Source organism: Lepisosteus oculatus, chromosome 23, assembly GCF_040954835.1.
Source record: "Lepisosteus oculatus isolate fLepOcu1 chromosome 23, fLepOcu1.hap2, whole genome shotgun sequence".
Lineage (NCBI taxonomy): Eukaryota > Metazoa > Chordata > Actinopteri > Semionotiformes > Lepisosteidae > Lepisosteus > Lepisosteus oculatus.
Genome location: NC_090718.1, coordinates 14,084,734 through 14,104,095, shown reverse-complemented (window position 1 = coordinate 14,104,095; position 19,362 = coordinate 14,084,734). Strand labels below are relative to the sequence as shown.

At 44.3% G+C, this 19,362-nt stretch overlaps 1 protein-coding gene across 4 annotated transcripts in view; it reads right to left on the bottom strand.

Moving 5' to 3' along the window:
• nrgnb (neurogranin (protein kinase C substrate, RC3) b) overlaps nucleotides 1-19,362 on the bottom strand; it is a 48,041-nt gene that overhangs the window by 7,480 nt on the left and 21,199 nt on the right. For all 4 annotated transcript variants that reach the window (XM_015337460.2, XM_015337459.2, XM_015337458.2 and 1 more), the window contains exon 6: nucleotides 4,607-4,823. In XM_015337460.2, coding sequence (XP_015192946.1) covers nucleotides 4,607-4,823 — 217 coding nt within the window. The remainder of the gene's footprint in view (nucleotides 1-4,606; nucleotides 4,824-19,362) is intronic.

The following is a 19,362-nucleotide window of genomic DNA, read 5'->3' as shown; positions in this document are numbered from 1 at the left end:
CTGCCTCAAAATAACCGGCAGGTTCTCTCCTGAAAGCAGAGGTGGAAGGTTTGCTGTGAGGGCCAGACCTTGTCATTTGTCAGGAGAGCGTGAAAAGGTCACGCAAGCATACGGTCTCCGCGGGAGGGTGGCAGAATCACTTGCAGCAGAGGCCTCCGTTAAGTCGCCAGGTTGTCTCGGGGCCCTTGAACTTTGCGAGAGTTTGGCACGCGGCACTGAAACAGAGCGCCCTCTCCTCCTTCGGCCTGCTTCCAGAGGGCAGGGCGCTGAGAATGGAGGCGGTGTGGCGACATACACGGTCTCGTGCTCCAAGCTCCCGCAGAGCTGCCCACGTGCTGTCATCGGGAAATCATCCGAAAAGTGACCTCCCGTGCGGGAGAAGAGCGCGCACAAAGACGGGGAATCGGAAATCTCTCGGGGTAGCTGTCACGTTAGTGAGAATGTTAACGATCTCCGTAAATGAGTCCATTAAGGCCTCGAAGGGCAGCTTATACATCAGGACCCCCAAAAAGGAAACAACACGGGTTGCATATATCAACTGAGTAAATATTGCTTGGAAGCAGAACTAAATCAAGGCTGCCAACAGTACCGCTGCAGAACCAGTTCTCAGCCTGAGATAATTAAAAAGAAAGAAATAAAATGTAAATGCAGGATGAGGATTTAAGAGTAGCTCACTGCTACATTTAGCTCAGATAAACGGAGACGAGTGAGAGGAGGAAGTTATTAAGGCTTTTTAGGGCTGAGGCTCTCCTGAGGTATAGATCTGTTTCCCAACAATGCAAATCACAATCTCCCATTGGCATCTGCTGTGGCTTAGTCCCCATGTGTCTCCACACTGAACTCACAGCAGCAGACCAGAGCTGTTGCACAAGATGGCTTCATAGACGGGGGTGTTAACTGCTGCCACTGTGAATTTGTACTTTGCCAGGCATAACCTTTTTGCTTTGCTCCTTCTCATTTTAAAAGTGGACAAAAACTGTTCGCTTTTCACAGATGTAAAAACACCTGTCAGCCATTGTCTGGGAGGGCAGCGCCTGATGATGGCTGGTTATTTGGTAGGCTGGTCAAGGGGTGTGCAATCTCATTGTTTTTCAGACAGATTTCCATGCTACAACTTGTGCATTTCTACTTTCAGCAATCCAGCTTTCCTATAGGCAAGAGGGAGTCCCAGTCTGAGTCTGAGCCTTGGACAACAACAAAAAAAATAAGCCTTAAACTGTGACTTCAGGTCACAGATGATGCAGATCCAAAGTCCATCTTGTCCATTTTTTTGGTGCTCCAACATGAAAGGCATGCCAAACAAATTCAGATATTTTAATGACCAGCAAGAAACCACATGAAATGACAGGAGTGAGTGCAGAGTGATCCCAGATTTCCTCCTCTACTCCCAAGCACAACTTTTCTCACACGCACATGGGTCATTGGGACACAGAGGTAGAAAAATCCAAAACCTCAGATTTGTAATTGAAGTGTCACACATATGTGTGAAGATATGCAGGAAAACAATCCAAATCAATCAAAAATCTTTTTTTTTTCAATTTTCTTGCAGAAGCTCATTCTGGGACATACCATGAAGAACTCCACTCCTCACAGCAACACTGCAACACCATTTGTCAGGTCTGGAGGACAGGAAAGAACCACAGCTGCCTACAACATCGAATAAGCCCTTAACCCTGTAGGCAAAATGCATGTAACTGGGAGGACGTGCTACGCCACCTGGCTCTGCTGTTTGTCAAATGGACGGAATATGTAAACCAGCCCCTGGAGACAAGACTCTTTGAGGTGCACTAATTGACTTTTGCCACGACACAGGGCAGCACTGTTATATATGGTCACATCAGGACACAGTGAAAACCACTATCAGTCACAGTCGGTGTGCACTGCGTAGGAGCACAGCAAAGTAAACGCAGCAATGTACACTACTGGTAGTACATTCCAACAGTGGTTCCTTGACTTTTGCTTAACCTTAGGTTAGGTTTAAAAAACACTGACCAATCCATACGACTCTACTGTTAATGTAGAACAGATAAGATATATAAAGTTTTAAGTCACAAGAATGCTCAAGCATGAACACAGATATGGCCATTTTATGCTATAATAATTCATTCCATACTATGGCATACATCTTTCCAATCCTACATGCAAAGTTCTTTAAGTGAAGCACTTTATATAGAATGTATGTAAAATATACAGTAAGTGGGTGGTTTAATATCAGATGTGGCATTTAACAAAATATTTCACAGAGAGAGATTTGGCAGTTATTTCTTCTTTAATCAACTCTTAAAATTAAGCAATCAATAATTTATTAATAATCAATAATGCATGCACCCAAATATTTTTTGTGTGTAAACTGCGATGCTATTAATCTTCAACCTAACCCTGAAAATCTTTGATTTGTAATCTAAAGTGAATTTTTTGGTACTGCCTTCAATGTAAAATGAGTTTTTTTTCCTCCTCTAATTGGTCTGGCATGACTCGTGCGTCTCACAGGCACATGGTGGAAGCCACTGTTTCAGGCTCTGAATCCCTTGGGGCTCCAATTAACTCAAGCTTATTTAGCACTTGAGTACCGTGCTTCTGAGCTCATTACAGCGAAAAGGAGACCACTTCTGTTTCTGCACCTAGAAACAAAAGCTTTTGGAATAAAACGGTAAGATTAAGTAGGCTTTTTCCAAACTTGCTGTTAGTAAAGTCTTTTCAAGACAGATGTGGAGATTTTTGTTTTAAGGACATCAGACCGAGCAAAGCCTCATGCAAACTATGATCACACTGTGCAGCTTCTAAAAACAGCCTCTTCTCAGTGCTGAGGGATAGGAAGACTTTATCTCTTCACATCAAAGATTGGGTGATTTATCAGCCTACAATGCCTCCTGAGCTCGAGTTCTGCAAAGTGACTGTGCCTCTCTGCCAAGTCACTCAATGCCCCTGCCTTCCCCTCTGCTGGCCTGAGCTCATACCTGTACACCCCATCCATTGAACTGATCCCCACAGCTCCAGCCAATGAGCTCCTAAGATCTGTAGTTTCCACAAGACTAATAAAACAAATAATTGAGCCTTCTGGGCATCACAGCCTTGTGTAAAAGACAGGTCAACGCAATGCTCTCCATACAATGACAAAAAAAGGACATGTTTATCATTCTCACGGGAGCAAACAAAAAAAAAAGCATTACATTTTGTACTCCCCTTAAATGCAAACGGCTTTGTTGATCACCATTGTTCAAGTGGTAGCAGAAGATCATATAGTCGGCACCAGAACAAACACCTGCCCCTGATCCCCATACGCTCATGGAATAGCTGGACGGCACAGTGGTGCAGTGGTCAGCATTGCTGCCTCGCAGCGCTAGGGCCCAGACGGAGCCTGCTCCTGGCGGCTGTCAGGGTGTATAACGCTGCCCTAGGTAGGACTGTCAGCCCTTCATCTGCTTGTCTATGGACAGCATGTTGCTTCACTGTACTTTTTGGACAATCAATCTGTATAAACCTATGCACATTTTGCACATATTTTATTGTTTTTACAGTGACTACGATCATCATATTTTGCACACACCAATGTATTTATTTTTATTTATTTATGTTATATTTATTTTGTATAATTTTTCATCTATTCTGATGGCTGATTTTGCTTGTCTTGGGCTGGACTGCTGGAACACATCAATTTCCCTTCGGGATCAATAAAGTCTTATCTACAGTATCTATCTAGCTTGTAAGTTTTCCCCGTGCTCGTGTGGGTTTCCTCCAGTTTCCTCCCACAGTCCAAAGACATGCTGGTAGGTTACTTGGCTTTTGGGAAAAACCGGCCCTGGTTAGAACGTGTGAGTGTCTGTGTCTGACGTGCCCTGCGACTGACCAGTGTCCAGTGGGGTGTACTTCCTAGGACTGTGTAACAAGCACAGCCAGCACCAATTAACTCCAAATCATTCAATCTTCATTCCACACCTTTTCCCCGCAACTATTTAAACCCTCTGCTCACTGCTACCAGCACTCGGTATGAGGATTTCATCCGCCTCCTGAGCTCGCCTCGCTCTCCTTTCCTGAACCCTCTCCACCTCGTCCGGGCCCCCTCACCTACGACTCTGGCTTTGGATCTCTCGCTTCCTCTCTCTCTCGTCTCGCCCCTCTCGGATTTGTTTGCCTGACTTCGCTCTGGCTACCTGGATTTGACCTCGCTTGGAATCACCGTCCGTCTTGGATACCTTTGCTTTCGGACCGCGTCTGGAGACCTGCAAAGGGTCCGTCAACAGCCCGGCGCTAACAGATGGGCTCTTGTCCACCCACAACCCTGATGTGGAAGCAGAGATGAGAAAACGCTGGGATAGATGATAGCTCTGATAGCCTTGCTGCCGTGTTTGACCTGATACAATGTACCACTTTGACGTACCCTGCACTGAGCTTGCTTGGCAAGGGCACCTCAACCTGCCATCTTTCTAGCCCTCTCCCCTGCAGGATTTTGAGACCAGCGGGTTTGCCGATTCAGTCTGACGATCCGGGAGGCGGGAACACTCCCGAAGCCGTAACGAAGTGTGCCGAGCGGGCTGGAAAGGGCGCGCGCTGAGCAGCCTGGGGCCAGAGGCGTTGCGAGTGTCGGGGTGCGTCGCCGGGCTCTTACCTGACTCGCTCTGACCCCCGTTGAGCGACTCCCGGTCCCTGGAGCTCTCCCCTGCGCCGCTGCTGCTCACCTCGTCCCGGGGCTTGTCGTCCTTCATCTTCTTCCTGGTCATGTGACCGCGGAAGCTGGCCTGGATCTTGGCCGCGGCCTTGTTGGCCTCGGGGTCGTCCAGAGGGATGTCCATGATGTCCTCCTCCTGCTGCTTGGCGCAGTCCTCCTGTACGGCACACGCAGAACAGACAGAGCTCAGGCCACACGCAGTGCGGAGAGGGACCCCTGCTGGAGAATGGCGCGCGCTACTGTCAATGCGAGCTGGAATTCGCGCCCGGTTAATAGTGGGGCAGTGGCAAGGAGCCTAGACTACTGCCACACAGCTCCATTGTGTGCTCGGCTACTCTCAAACATCCCTCAGGGAGATGGTGGGGCTGCCCAGGGAATTTCAGTCTTTTGCAGGGTCTGTTCACACTACGGAGAAATAGAAACAAATGACCCTGATGGACTCTTCTCATTTGTGGACCTTCTGATGTTTGTGGGGGGGAGATGATGAAGAGTCTTACAAAAACTCACTGCACTCTTATAAGGGCCAAACTTCTCAGCACGGACCTCAGAAAAACAGAGCAAATATTTTTGAAACGCTTAGAGATTGTTCACCTTTCTGCTCGGTAAAGCTTTCAAGTTATTATGCTTTTCAATTAGTTCATAAGACTCATCCATTATTCATACTGACATAAAGCCTGACTATTAACTTGCACTTGAACTACTCCAGACCTGTAGCATATCGGTGCCATTTGCATACTCTATACTGGTAGGAAATATTGTTAAGGATATACCTCTTGGATTCAGATGAAACGACCATCAAATGTACTGTGAGAGCCATTAACAAAGAAACATCCGAGAAGGAGTCTACAATTATTTCAGATCTTCAGCAACAGCAATGGTGTTAAAACTTGCCTCTGGGATGATTCTGCTGCTGTTAGTCCATGCTGTTGCCATGGAAATAACTTAGCATTGGCATTTCGAGATATATTCTTTCTAACTCACAAACCCATTACATACAATTAGCCTACAGTCACATCCTGATGTTGTTAATGGCATGGGGCTTTTCATATTTGCGAGGGCTTAAATTAGTAGTCTCACAATTGATTGGCAGATTAGTTAAGATTTCACGTAAAACATAAAATAGGAATTATCCTTATCTCTGAGGAAGAAAGAGCCAGCATGAGTTATGTTCCCTATGCATCCTGTCAATGCCCCCCCAAAAATACACAATGCAATAATTGCAATTTCTTGATCCCTGTTGAAAGTCATACTTAAGCAGTTGTACTGCTTAAATGCCTAAGAAACATGGTGGCTCATTTTTGTTCATCTATTCTGTGTGCATTTACGTTCTGCTATTTCCAATGACAATATCTTTGCTGCGAGTCTTTTGAAAGACATTTTCCCTGTTGCTACACTACAGTGAAACGTGAGAGTGGAGTTTTCTTGTGCAACCCCCCCTTAGAAATGAAATAGACACAAAGGAACACCTTGCACCTTCTTGCTGTAGGCTATCACACGGTCTTCTCTATCAAATCCAAGCTGGCATTATGAGTCTCCCATGTATGCCGATGAAAATCTCTGATCAATGCAGGACGTGCCAAGTGTACTCTCTAGCCATGAGATCCATTTACATTTCCCTGCTGTCAGAGTGGTGCTCTGCCCCCCAGGGTCAGAGTTTTCCCAGCTTTCCTGCCACCGGTAATTGCTAAGGGACTCGAGCAGACCCAGCCTACGCAGGTCCGCAGAGGACCCGGGGGGCCAGTGATTGAGCCAACAGCAGACAGACAAGGCCTCCCCTGAGGTGCTCGCCCATACATGGACATGAGGGTAAATGGAGCACTACATAAGGCTAGACCTGGAAGTAATGAAAGAATGAGACTTGCATGCTTTTTCCATTCCTGGGCCTAAGACTGGACCAAGAAGCCAGTCTGCACTGTACCTCTACTTGCCACAGACTGTAGACTGAAGATTTCACCATCTTTTAAAATCAGTTTGACACTGATTTCTACATTGGGGTGCTTGCCCACTGTTTATAACTTTGGTTCACCTTACAGTACACCTTACTGGGAGAACAGGAACGCTGAGAAGTCATTACTCCTCCACACATTCATGTGTAAACACGGAAACCCATCAGAAAAAGACACTCCATTGGTGTCATGTAACGCCTTAAATTAACTTAGTTGATATAAACAGGAGTAATAATCATTACTTAAACAATCATCAATTCATCAATTTCCCTACGGGATTAATAAAGTATTATCTATCTATCACTTATATAGCTTTTTTCTAGACACTTCACTCAAAGCATATTACAGGTAATGGGGACTCCTCTCCTCCACCACCAATGTGCAGCCCCACCTGGATGATGCGACGGCAGCTATAGTGCGCCAGTACACTCCCCACCCACTAGCTATCAGTGGGGAGGAGAGCAGAGTAATGAAGCCAATTCATAGATGGGGATAACTAGGATGCCATGATTGGAAAAGGCCAATGGGAAATTTGGCCAGGACACTGGGGCTACACCCCTATTCTTTTGGAGAAACACCCTGGGATTTTTAATGACCACAGAAGTCAGGACCTTGGTTTTACATCTCACCCGAAGGATGCTGCCTTTTCACAGTATAGTGTCCCCACCACTATACAGAGGCATTAGGACTCACAAAGACCACAGGGTAGGCACCCCCTGCTGGCCCCACTAACACCTCTTCCCATCCAGGCAGTGACCAGGCGCACATCTGCTGAGCTTCAGTGGGTTGCCAGCTGAGACTTGCAAGGTGATACAGCTACTGGCTGCTGGATGTTGTCACTGTTGTGTGTATCAGTCTTGCAGTCCTGCAGCGTAGCACAGTAACTGAGATGTCTCTCTACAGCACAGTGTGTGTTGTATGACAAAGATAGAATCTTCCATGTCACTCTACCACAGGACGTGGAAACAGCCATTCATTTACTTAATTAGCTCGGCTTCAATAAGTAAGGATTAGTTGGAACAAAAGCTTAGATAGCAGACAGCCAAACACTCGAAGATGCAGCTTAAGCCTGTGACACAGTGTCTTTAATTTTCCTAATTAAAAAGAAACCAACCGTCTAGCTTTCTACTTGTAACAGGTGTCAGTTTGGAATCCTCCCTGGCTGGTTCACTGGTTCACTGGAATCCTTAGAAAATGAAGCCGGCAAAAAAGTGTCTCAATATTGTTCCTCTGAACTGGCGCTAAATACTAGATGACATTTATGTTACAAGTTTGAAATGTGTAGTTTTTACACAAAACAAATCCAGGATACAGGATACAGGCTGTGGTCAGGCAGCATGGTGGTGCAGTGGTAAGCATCACTTACTCATTTCCACCTCACTGTCCTGGGGGCCTGGGTTCATTTCTGGACCTGGGGTACAGAGGGGGGGGTAGAGCTTTGTCACCCCATGTTCGTGTTACCTAAAATACTATATTATCTTAAATTTACCAACAAAAGAAGGCTTAAACGTAGAACATAATTATGTCTTTTGACATTGCTGTCAGCCAATATAGGGCCCCAGACATATACTGTAGGGGTCTGATGGGTGTCTGGGTGTGACATACAGGGCAGATCACATAAACAGAAACTGTCACCAAGACCATATGTTATATTGAGAATCATGAAATCACTTGAGTAAAGAAGGCTGTGATCCTTAACCCCAAAGGTGAATTGAAAGGTGAATATGTTCAAATTCTTCACGACCTGAACCGGCATCCATAACTCAGCAGATCCACCGTGGAGACTCGTGAGTAAAACTTGGAGGAGTTACTTTTTAAATGAAAGCAATTACATCAGAGGCATGGATCAGAGCTTTAGAAACGTATTTCCATTGGTGACGCTGGGCACTTGGCATTGTAGGCAAACTTCTCGAATTTCTCTTGACTAAGGAGCAGGCTAATTCAGGAAAACACAGAACAACACGACAAGCTGTGGGAACAAGACTGATATTGCCAAACTTTTGCCGTGACAGAAAAACCAACCAGAGATTAGCAAAGGCAAACCCACAGGAGTAAAGCAGAAAGAATCAAGTTGCTCGGTGATGAAGGACCGCAATCGCTACACCTGCTCGAGGTACTCCCCTCCCTGTCCGTGCTTGAGGTCTGTATGGGCTCCCTTACAGAGCCCCTGGCTGAGAGGCAGGGCTGTGGCTTTGAAATGCTATAAGCAGCTCCTCAGGTAACACTAGGTGGTAAAGCCAGATGTGGCAAAGGTGCAGACCAATCAAACACAGCTCGGCATTCAGTCAACACAAATCAAATCGCCCCCGTTTAAGGGCTGAACATGCTCCGTGTTGAATTTTGCGCAGGAAAAGATGTGCCTTCAAATATTTAACAGGCTGGACTCCCCCTCCCACCCCCATGGACTCAACACTTGACGAAGGCTTTTTTTAGATTTGAACTGATAAAATCTGTACAGACAACTGGAACATCGCAGCCGGCCTGGAAAACAAAATCAAATAAAGAGTGCAGCTTTTAATCTTCTTTTAATGGGGAAGAATATTATTTGGTTTACTCTGGGGGGGGGGGTTCTTCAGCTGTCAAGCCGACAGCTGTGGCTGCTCAGAATATCGGGCGTTTTTTTGAGACGGCGTGCGCAGGCTGAGATGTCATTTGATCGATTTCTTTATTCTACTGTCATTCAAAATCGGAGAAAAAAAAAGTAATAATGAGCACAAGCCCAAAAGCACCCTCTGCCAGGAAGGACAGACAGAGGCTAATGCAATGGGTTCTCCACCAGGAACCTTCACTCTCTCGTGTCTCTCTCTCTCTCTCACTACAAGCAATGAAATGCGGTTAAAACAATGCCACTTTCTGCCCACCGCAAAATTCCCACCTTTCTTTTCTTCCTGTGGGATGGGAGAAAACCCCAGCCTCTTCCTTCTTGGAATCTTCCCTGGGTGCTTTTCCACAGAACGTGTTGCGCAGAGAGAAACCAGCAGCACAGGTTTGTACATCAGACCAGGCGTGGCCACCTTGAGCGAAGGCGAGTAGGAGATGCTGGATTACAGCTCCTTTACAGCTCAGAGGAGTGAGGCGACTGCTTTGTGCCCCAACAGCCTGCTCAGTCGGACCACAGCTCAGGTGTGAAACAAGGTTAGAGGCCTCGGATGTAGACAGAATGCCAGCCAGCTGGTGGCACTAATCACAAATGAAGTATCAGTGCAGAAAATTGAGAACTTCTTCCTCTGACCTGCTGGCAGCTTGCCATTTGTTATGTTTCCAATTAATTCACTGTGCTCTCCTACAGCGTCCATGATTTAATTTATCAGAATTTGAATCTATTGGTGACAAGAGCCAGAATCATATGTTATGGAAAAGATAGATAAAGGCATCATAAAATCTGTTTGCCCTTTTTCTTAAATGCCCGTTCTTATTGGTATAAATATGGGCATGGCTTGCCATACACTGTATAATGATGTTTTCCAAACACTTAGGATTTCTGGGTTGTTTGTGAGGACACAGCAACCAATGATGACAAAAATAAATAAATAGTAACAGCAGAGCATAAGGCTGCCAAATGCAGCCAACAAAGGAAAGAGCATTGTGTGAGAGAATCTTACTTTTCGGCTCCCACAGTGTAGGAGTGTAACCACCCACTGTCTAAACAGACTTTCATTAGTTGCTTTTACTGGTGTTATTAAAGCTGCCCAGGTTCCCATATCTCATACAAACAGGCTTGCAGTTCTGTTGAACAGTGTCTTACATTTTGTTAAAATAATATGTGAAATGAAAAGAACAGCAATGAAAAAAATATCTGTCAGCTTCAGAGAAAAAGGCTTCCCAAACACACAGATCCCACTTGGCATCTCTCTTTAATAATGTAAAAGAAAAGAAAAGTGAACAAATACTTAGATCGGCATGTATCTTATCTGTGCAGTACGTGCAAGGCGTCAGCACAGCAATGCCTGTAGTGTGGTGTGAAAATAAAACACTAAGCGTGGAGGAAATTAAGAAGAAACTCGCTAACTACAGATAAAGAATCCAGTATTTCCTGAAACTTTTAGCAGGAGGGTGTTATTTTAATCCGCCAGCGCTAGTTTCCAATTTAATCCATCTGATTTTTCTTTCTTTACTGCTTTATGTCAAAATAACTTATTTGTGCGTTTTCACGCTCAGTCATAACGTCTTGCGTAAACTATGCTTTAATTACTGAGTTTGTGTCGCTTTGCTTTAATGTCCTCAATGGAATTCTTTTTCTTGCATCTCTTTTTTTCCGATGGGGGGGAGTCGCTCCTATTAAATGACTATGCTCGGATTGAAGCATAGTAGAGAATATCCTGACACCCTCCTCCCCAGCTCCGAGCACCTGCAGATGAGAAGAGAGGTGTCCGGCTGCCTACACGCACGTCTGGAAGTACAGCAAGTCAGCGGTGCTGCTCTGGGCTGATATACAGTATTCAGAGAATGCGCGCTACCCCTGTGAATGTTTTACCACAGAATGCAAGTGCAATTTTTTGGACGTTCCGAGTGTTTTGCCAGATGCATACCCCGCATTTACTTTTAAATAGGCGAGGATCGCTCTTCCTCTTCATTCTCCCTCGTGTTTCAACACGTTACGCTAAAGGATACCTTTATAGTTTAATACGTAAACTGGCGTTTTAGGTTGTTGGGTTTTTTTTTCACGTTGTCATAATGCGGTGAAAGTGTCTCCTGCAAACACCATCAGCTCCCACGGTAAAAAAAAGTTGAGGAGGCACATCTTACACCCAGGAGACAAACGGTTTGTCCTGGCTTTCCCTTGGACCCATAAGTTGTCCGACAAGCTAAAGGAAAATTGTAGGCAACCGGGGGGCCCGCGAAATAAACGTCAGTTTATTAAAGCCTTAATCTGCGAAGAGAAATGTACAGGAGGTTTAAAAGGAGGAGAGTAGGAACGCGGGGGCGGCTCCTTCGCCCACTGCAACTTGGCGCGGTGCGCTCAGCGGTCCTCACCGCGGGGCCGCGCAGCCGCCCGGCGCTGCGTAAAGGCAGGCGAGGCGCTTTCTTGTTAATTAACACACCAAATTATTTATTGCTGAGGTCTTCATTAATTGACCTGAAAGCTATTGCTTTGAAAATGGCAATTCGTGTCTGTTTACTTCTCCTTTGAGGCAACACTGAAGAGCTTGGCAAGGGCAGTTAGTGCACGTTGCGAAAATGCCCTCGCAGTTCAGAGCCAGATATGTTTTTACTAAAGAGATGTCACCCAGGACACAGCAACACAGATATGACCCGTCTGCCACACATTTCCATATCCCTTTCTAAATTCAATTATTTTGCTCCTGATGCAACCCTCGAAAGACAATATTCAGAAACTGACATCCACGTTGCGATCAAGTCCGCCAACCGCTCGCTGGTTAAATCCTTACCAACAAATGCTTTATGACATCAAATTAAAATATAGACACATTTGACTGCCACCACCCTATGACATGTCGCGCCCAACGATAACTTGTGTACAGTTGCAAACACAAAATACCTCACGTCAGCCGGTAATGGCCAAACTGTCAAATGAATGATTTTCGCGTGCCTGTAATCTCACCGAGGCGAAATAAAAAGTAATGGCACATGAAATACCAGTTTTTTTTTAAACAGGAAAAGAGACAGAATTTGTCCCCCTTTGTCACGACCTCGCTCTTATTTTAAAAAGGAAAAACGGCGCTTTTAAAGGGAAGGTGCAGAAAAAAAAGAGAGCAGGTTGGACTTACACTGTAGCAATCCATGGCGAGCGGATAATGGTAATCTTGGAAAGCAACGCTGTCGTCGAAGCGATTACGACTAGTGGTGCTCCGACTCTCACTTGACTGTACTGTAAAACAGGTCGGGGAAGAAAAGTGTCGCTCAGTTGTAGCCTGTATCGCCGTGCGTCTTCTGCAAGCCCTCAAGTGCGATTTCTCTCTCTCTCTCCCCCTACTATGCTGCTGCTCAACCAGCCCTCCGAAGGCAGCTGAACCTATCAGCAGCAATCAGACAACTTCGCAAGACTGCTAGAGAACTTTTCCAATGCCCGGCTTGCTTCTCAGACGGCTTATAAGAACTAACCAAGGGGCTGTCGCACGTTCGTATGCGCACAGCAAAGGAGAAATGCGAGAAGGATCTAAGAAATTATTTTAAACTAGTCATTTTAAACTAGAATAAGAAACCTAAAGAGGGAAAGCTGAAGCGGCTATGAATGATTTCTGCGGCGATTTTCTTGTCTTGCCCCGTAGCTAAGGACTGTAAAGCACGGTCGAAAGAGATACCGTCGTGAATGAGCCTGAACTTTGTTTTACTCCTCTGAAGAGTAACTGTGATTGCTCATTCGTGATGAGTGTCTCCAACACCTACCTCCTCACAGCTAGGAGCCACTAGACAGCACGGGATAAAGTCAAGGAAATATATTGTATCCTCCTAGACCACAGATGCACAAGCTGGGCTCTTCTTATCGGACATACGGTATACAGCACAATGTAGGTGTAATCCACAATAGGTCTTTAAAGTCACAACGCATATACAGTGTACATTTTCTCACTATGCATTATATGTTCAACTTCAGATTACAGAGGTGACAATACATGGGGCTGGATTACTTATGTGGACACGGGCTAACTGCTTCTGAGGTCACATCTGCAGATCTGCCAGACAGCTGGAGGGGAGCATGACATGTATTAGAGCCCTGATTGCAGTGTCCTTCAGCTCTTCAGGGAACCACACTGCTGTAGCCTTAAGCACTTGTGCCCTCGTGACCTCTTCCTGAATGGTCAGATCTGAGGGATGCACTGCTTGTCTGAAAGGATGAGGCAGATGCTCGGGTGCATGCAGCTGTTCACTGCATGACGTACAGTCATTTCCCATGGAGACACGTTCCCAAGAGTTGTATTGAACCCAGACCAAACATCATTAATCGGTGGTGCAGCCAAATTTTTTAGCCTTTCATCCCAAACCTCAAACTTGCACCCAGCAGAGTGACGCTTCCTTCGTTAATCGTGAACACACATTACCCAGGTGTTTGTAGGCAGGGCAAATCAAGACACAGATTCTTCCAAAGGTCTGGAAAAATAAAGGACTCAACCGATCTTACATCTTAAAAACAGCATTTAAAATAAATGTGTTGCAAGCATCCTTCTTTCAGCTATCTATGTAATGCCCTGTCACCATTATTTTAAAGGATTAAAGCATCCTATATATAAAGATGTGTGTTTGCAAAGGTAGCGTTTGTTGCGAAAATAGGTATCCTTAAAACCTTCGAAAATAACTGTGGGATTTCAGAAGACACTGGTCACCTAACTGCTGTTTGCAGGATGATTAACGATCAGACACAGCAGAAAATGAGTTAGACTTAAAATCTGTTTTTTCAATAAAGAAAGAAAGAAATAGTTTTCTCAAACTTTGCACATTATCTCTTGAAATTCTGCAATATGTCACCTATGCAAATCTACACAGCTAGAGCAGCTCAGTGAGCAAGAATTGGGGTAAGAAATGTGGAGGTGAAATTCTGTCCCGTTGAGTGTGAGGAGGTGGACATCTTCTGTCCCTGGCTCAGTGGTTTCAGTGCTGGATCACAGCAAGACTATTCACCGCAGGATGGAATTTAGCTGTGAAAAACACAACAGGATGTTCCAGACAAGATGAAAAGGGGAATCAGAGCCTCCAGAACAAAAGGAACCAGGAGGGAAAGTGAACACAGCGATGACAGAGATGGCACCCGAAGTTCATGCTGCATTTCACAAAAAATGCCATGGAGGTACGAAACTAAAAATATCTGCACATATTTACATAGTACAGGATGGCACTGTAGCAAATGGCACCACTCCCTTAGAGTTCTCTCCTGGGCTTCACTTGTGAGTGGAGTTTGCATGTTCTCTCCTAGTTTGTGTTGTTATGTCCTTCCATCTCCTCCGGAAGCATGCTGACAGGTTCATCTGCTGAGCTAAACTGCCCATTTCCATGAGAAGCAAGACCGGGGCTCCTCCCTAATTTATCTGCCCTGTCTGCTGTAGATCTATGGCAAAGCAGCCCCCACCCTAGTTGGGATAAGTTTTAAGTAAAGAAGAATTGTAATATGTACAGTATGTGCCAAAGCACTGAAGCTTGCAGGAGGCTAAAGAGACATGATCTCATGTTCAGTGGTGTTGCAGCTCACTGTACATCAGACTTTCTCCTCTGCCTCAGGGTAGCATTATATGCTAAAGTAGAACTTTTTAACCTAGATATACACAGTATTGCAAAATATTCACTCCCTGAAAAGTTTCTACGCTTTGTTGCTGTCTGGGTTTGAGTTTCTTGAGCAATCCAAATTACATATATCCTGATTTATGAATAAAGCATGAACATAATATCTTTATGTACCATTTTTTTTTGTATAGAAGCATTGTTTCATTTTGCATTTTAAAAGGTAAAATCTTTTCACTGTTCTCACATTTACTAACTGAATTAGATGCTTCATAGGGAAGGTCAAAGGTCTCTTTACAACTCAGAAATAGAATATAAACCCTCATTATTACCAAAGACTCAGGGCACTGCAGGATCATACTACTGTTCAGGTTGGTGTGGTGTGTAAGTAGCATTTGCCTTCCAGCCTATTAAAACTCCTAAATTCCAGTTGTGTACAACACAAGCTTTATTGCTGCTCATTAACATTTCCATTTTACCAAATCCTTTCCCCTCTCAGAACTGTCACAGCTTTCCCAGCACTTCAAAGACCAACTTCAAAAGGGAGAAGAGTTTAATTAGAAGTATATTATTGCCCAAAAGGTCAGCCATGATCTTGTTTGGGGCACGTTACCATGACAGGTCAGTAAGCAATCAAAGGCTGTGGGTTTTAGATGATCGTGCAGAAGTGCAATTTGTGCCCCAGCAATTAATAATTAAATGAATAATTAGAATAAAATAATAATTAACAAGGGAGAAGGGTGATTAAAAGACAAACTCAAAAGAAGTATGTTTTGCCGTTGCAAACATCTGATTTATACCTATCCCTCAAGTGCCACTCGTAAAGATGCGTGTTGTGAGTGCACTGGCCCTTAACAACCATTAGGCTCCAAGCAGCACTCTCGGCTCACCATGAAAGACTTCATGAAGATCATTCTAAGAAAACATTTGCTAGAACATATTGCACTATATTTAACTTACAGTCTACTTCCTCGCAATGTTCAGTGTTGTTCTTGTTATGACTGTTAAAAACACCAAGCAAACATAAAAAGGGGGAAATGTTTTTTAAATGGAGGAAAGTGGAGCTGTGGGTTTAAATCGTATTGAAGCTGAAGCCTTATAACGAGTCCACACAGCACGTGCAATTAGATCTTTCTATCTGGATGAGAAAGATGTAAGGCGTGTTTTGGCGTTGCCCTGGAAGACGCGTTACCGTATTTCCGTAGTAAAAGCCTGCAAGAGGCTACGATATGAACCCTGAGCCCCCTGTGCTTCTCTTTAAAATCCCGGCTCGGGCAGATGGCGGCGAGAGCTGTGTGCGGGGGTGTGCGTCTGTGTGTAGGCAGGTTGTGCGAGCTGTCACGGGGGGCACACTTGTCACTTGCAGCTGGTGTCGAGAACGAGCCGATGCACCGTACAGGAATTGCTGGCAGGAGAACCCCTGATGTGCCCAGTCAGCTTGCTACTTCTTGTGGTATGCAGCTTTGTTTTTTGGTATTCAGTTTCCAGGGATGTGGTAAAACCAGAACAGTAGAAACAGTGCCGTCTTCTGCCCTAGGCCTCTGAACCGCTTCCGTTGATATTCCCTGATTTTGCCAATTCTTGCGTCACCATGGTAACTAGGAGCGGACATCTCTGCTCAGTGTCTGTATCCTTTCCCCCCACCTGAGAAGGAAATCTTATGGTGATGTGCTCAGTACCAAACTGAGGCCTGGCACTTTCTTAACATCAGATCATTTTAGACAGGTACAAGCCTTAGGATGCCATATGCAGGATGCGTGAGCCTATGCCATTTTAACAGCACCTACGAGAAGCTTCAGAACTTCATGGTCCAAGGCCAGCAAGTATGGAAGAGTACTCAGAAATGGTCAAGGTATCTAAGAGACTTAGGATACACAGAAACTCAGTTTCAACAATGCACATTCTCGTGTGAAAACATGCTAGTCACTTTTCGAATGTAAATGCTGCATGTAGAAGAAAATTCTGTTGGCTGTGTCGCTAGTGTAGACCTAGCACCTACTGTAGGAGAACATACTACCTAACTACTAACTAAAACCTAACTACTCAACCCAAACCAGACGGAGGACACATTGATGCACACAGCAAAGAGAAAAGCCTAAAATAAATCACACAACACGGAAAGCTGAATTGTACAATGACAGAAACAAGAAATGAAGGGAAAATAGAGAGGTTATGCACATGGCTGTTTAAACCTGCGACAGATGGACCCATTGAGATTTCAGAAAGAAATGACTTGCAAAAATGAGAAATAGAACTGGACAGGTCTGTGCTCTCAGACGAAAGCACTGTAAAACCTGGGCCACTCAGCAACTCTTTTGTGCATATTGCATACGCAGTGCTATTATTTTTCAAATGCAACAATCTCTGGGACTGCAAAATCAATGCAGTGGCAGTCTCTATAATAAACATTGTCACTGGGCAAGGTGCTAGGGGATCTCGGTTTGAGCTGTGCCCAGCACTTTCAGCGTGGTATTGATGAGTGTAAACATCCTTAGCATAGCACAGGGGACCACCTACACTGAAATTAATGAATACAGGAGCTTTGTCTGGCAGAACCTCCTCTCTGTTTGTCTCCCTCTCCACCTCCTCTCAGTTCAATATTGTTTCCGCATTAACATATTGCTGAAACAAAAGACATCAGTTTTGCTGCTCTGTCTTTGGGTTTTCTTGTACCGGACTGCGCTGTCATTTCACCCACACACCTTCAGCAGCAAGCTCAAGAAAAAGAAAACTAGGAGGCTCGGAGTCAGGCATTGATTTGCAAGCTGCTGTACAGGAAAATGAGTGCGGAGAATGTGTAGTACAGTGCATGGCACATTTTTAAAAAGGAAGATAGGGAGGCACATGGATACCAGCCCTTAAAAAAAGGCCATGAAGAACAGGTCATTCCTTTGAACAGAAAGTTTATTATGAGGGTGCAGATGGAGTAAAGAACAAGTGTGAAAGATGCAAAACCACCCAGGAGCAACTCAAAACAGATTTATCGTCTGTAATGACAGCATATCAGACAAACAAAATTACGAGACTGATTGTCGTGGATGTCCAATCTACGTTTGCAATTTCCATGTATACAGATTAAACAAAAAACTATAGGCTTTTATTCTAAAATAACTGTTTTAAAACAGATGTTTTTAAATGAGTAATACAATTTTTTTCCCACAAATACATAGGTGTCGAAATTATTGGATCCCCTGTGGTTTTTTAAAGAAAATTAAACGAAATAAAATATGAAATGAAATTCTGCTTATTTAAATACAATTCAATTCTAAGATATGTTTTTTGGGATTTCACAAGAGTATAAAAATGAGGCAAACATTTTGTCATCCATCACCACGGGGAAGGCAAAAAAAACGATAAATCAAAAGAGACAAATGATTGTTAATTCATTATCTGTGCTGTTTATTTAATAAGGCTATTTTTGTTCATCTTTATCAAGGGTCCCAATAACTATCGAGCCCATTGTATATTTAATTGCCAGCAGGGAAAGAGTCATCTTTAGAATATCCTTCAAGATGCCAACTTTGCTACATACAGTTTTCACTCATCTCCTCTAATACGAAGAGAGACCTGTCGTTGCCGGAATCACGCAGCCATGTTCAATATTATGCCTCTAATATATAATTATGTTATAGATAATATAATAATATGTTATCTAATGGTTGGTGAGATATCAGTTGAGTGTCAAGGTTCAATTGGTTGATAAAATGTGGTTCCAAGAAAACCTTACTGAGACTAATGAGTCTTATATCGTTCATGGACGAAGGTGCTTGCTACACAGTCTCTGGACCCAGGGAGAGCATTTGAGATAAGATATGTTAGCATTTAAATGGATCCTTTGGCATGAAGGGCACACAATAAAGATAGAATTTATTATAACTTTCAAATGATTTGCTAATATGATTAGGCTCCCAGAGCATGGATCCCATTTTTTAGGATAGTCCAGAAAACTTGCAGGACGGCCATCAATGCCTCTTGATTTGCAGCTCTCTTTCTGACTCCAGATAAATCCGTATTTATATGCCAGATTACATGTCGAAAAGAATACGTTCGCTTGTTCTCTCCTTGCATTTCCGGACTCTTGCTAGGCTTGCTACTTTCAAACTTTTGCAATTACAAGTTTGGCAATTTTTTTGTTGCCGTGGAACAAACCGCTTCATAAAATCACCTGTTTGCATCTGAGTAAAGGAAACAGGATCTTTTCTTGCGCTCACAGACACACACCACTGGGAACTTTGTTGTCTTTGAACCTGAAGGCGTTCACATCGCAGGAACGGGGTTTTCCCAGGAGGCAGTGCCTCATCAGAGCAGCTCTCCTTCCCTTTCTATCCCTGGGCCATCACGCTAAAAATACACAGCGGATTTTTCTGCTTGCTTTCTGACAATTAAAAAATATGGCAGCTGTATCTGCTTTCTGTATCAATAACTGTTACAGTACGAGACGATCAAAGTGAGGCCCCAGAGGTTCTATGTTGTTGTAAAACGACTCGACTCGGTGTTTAGGCAACAGGTGCTTCTCGTCCTGAGTAACCATCAGCCGTGGTCTGTGAGCCTTCTCACACAAATGTTGACTTACGACCC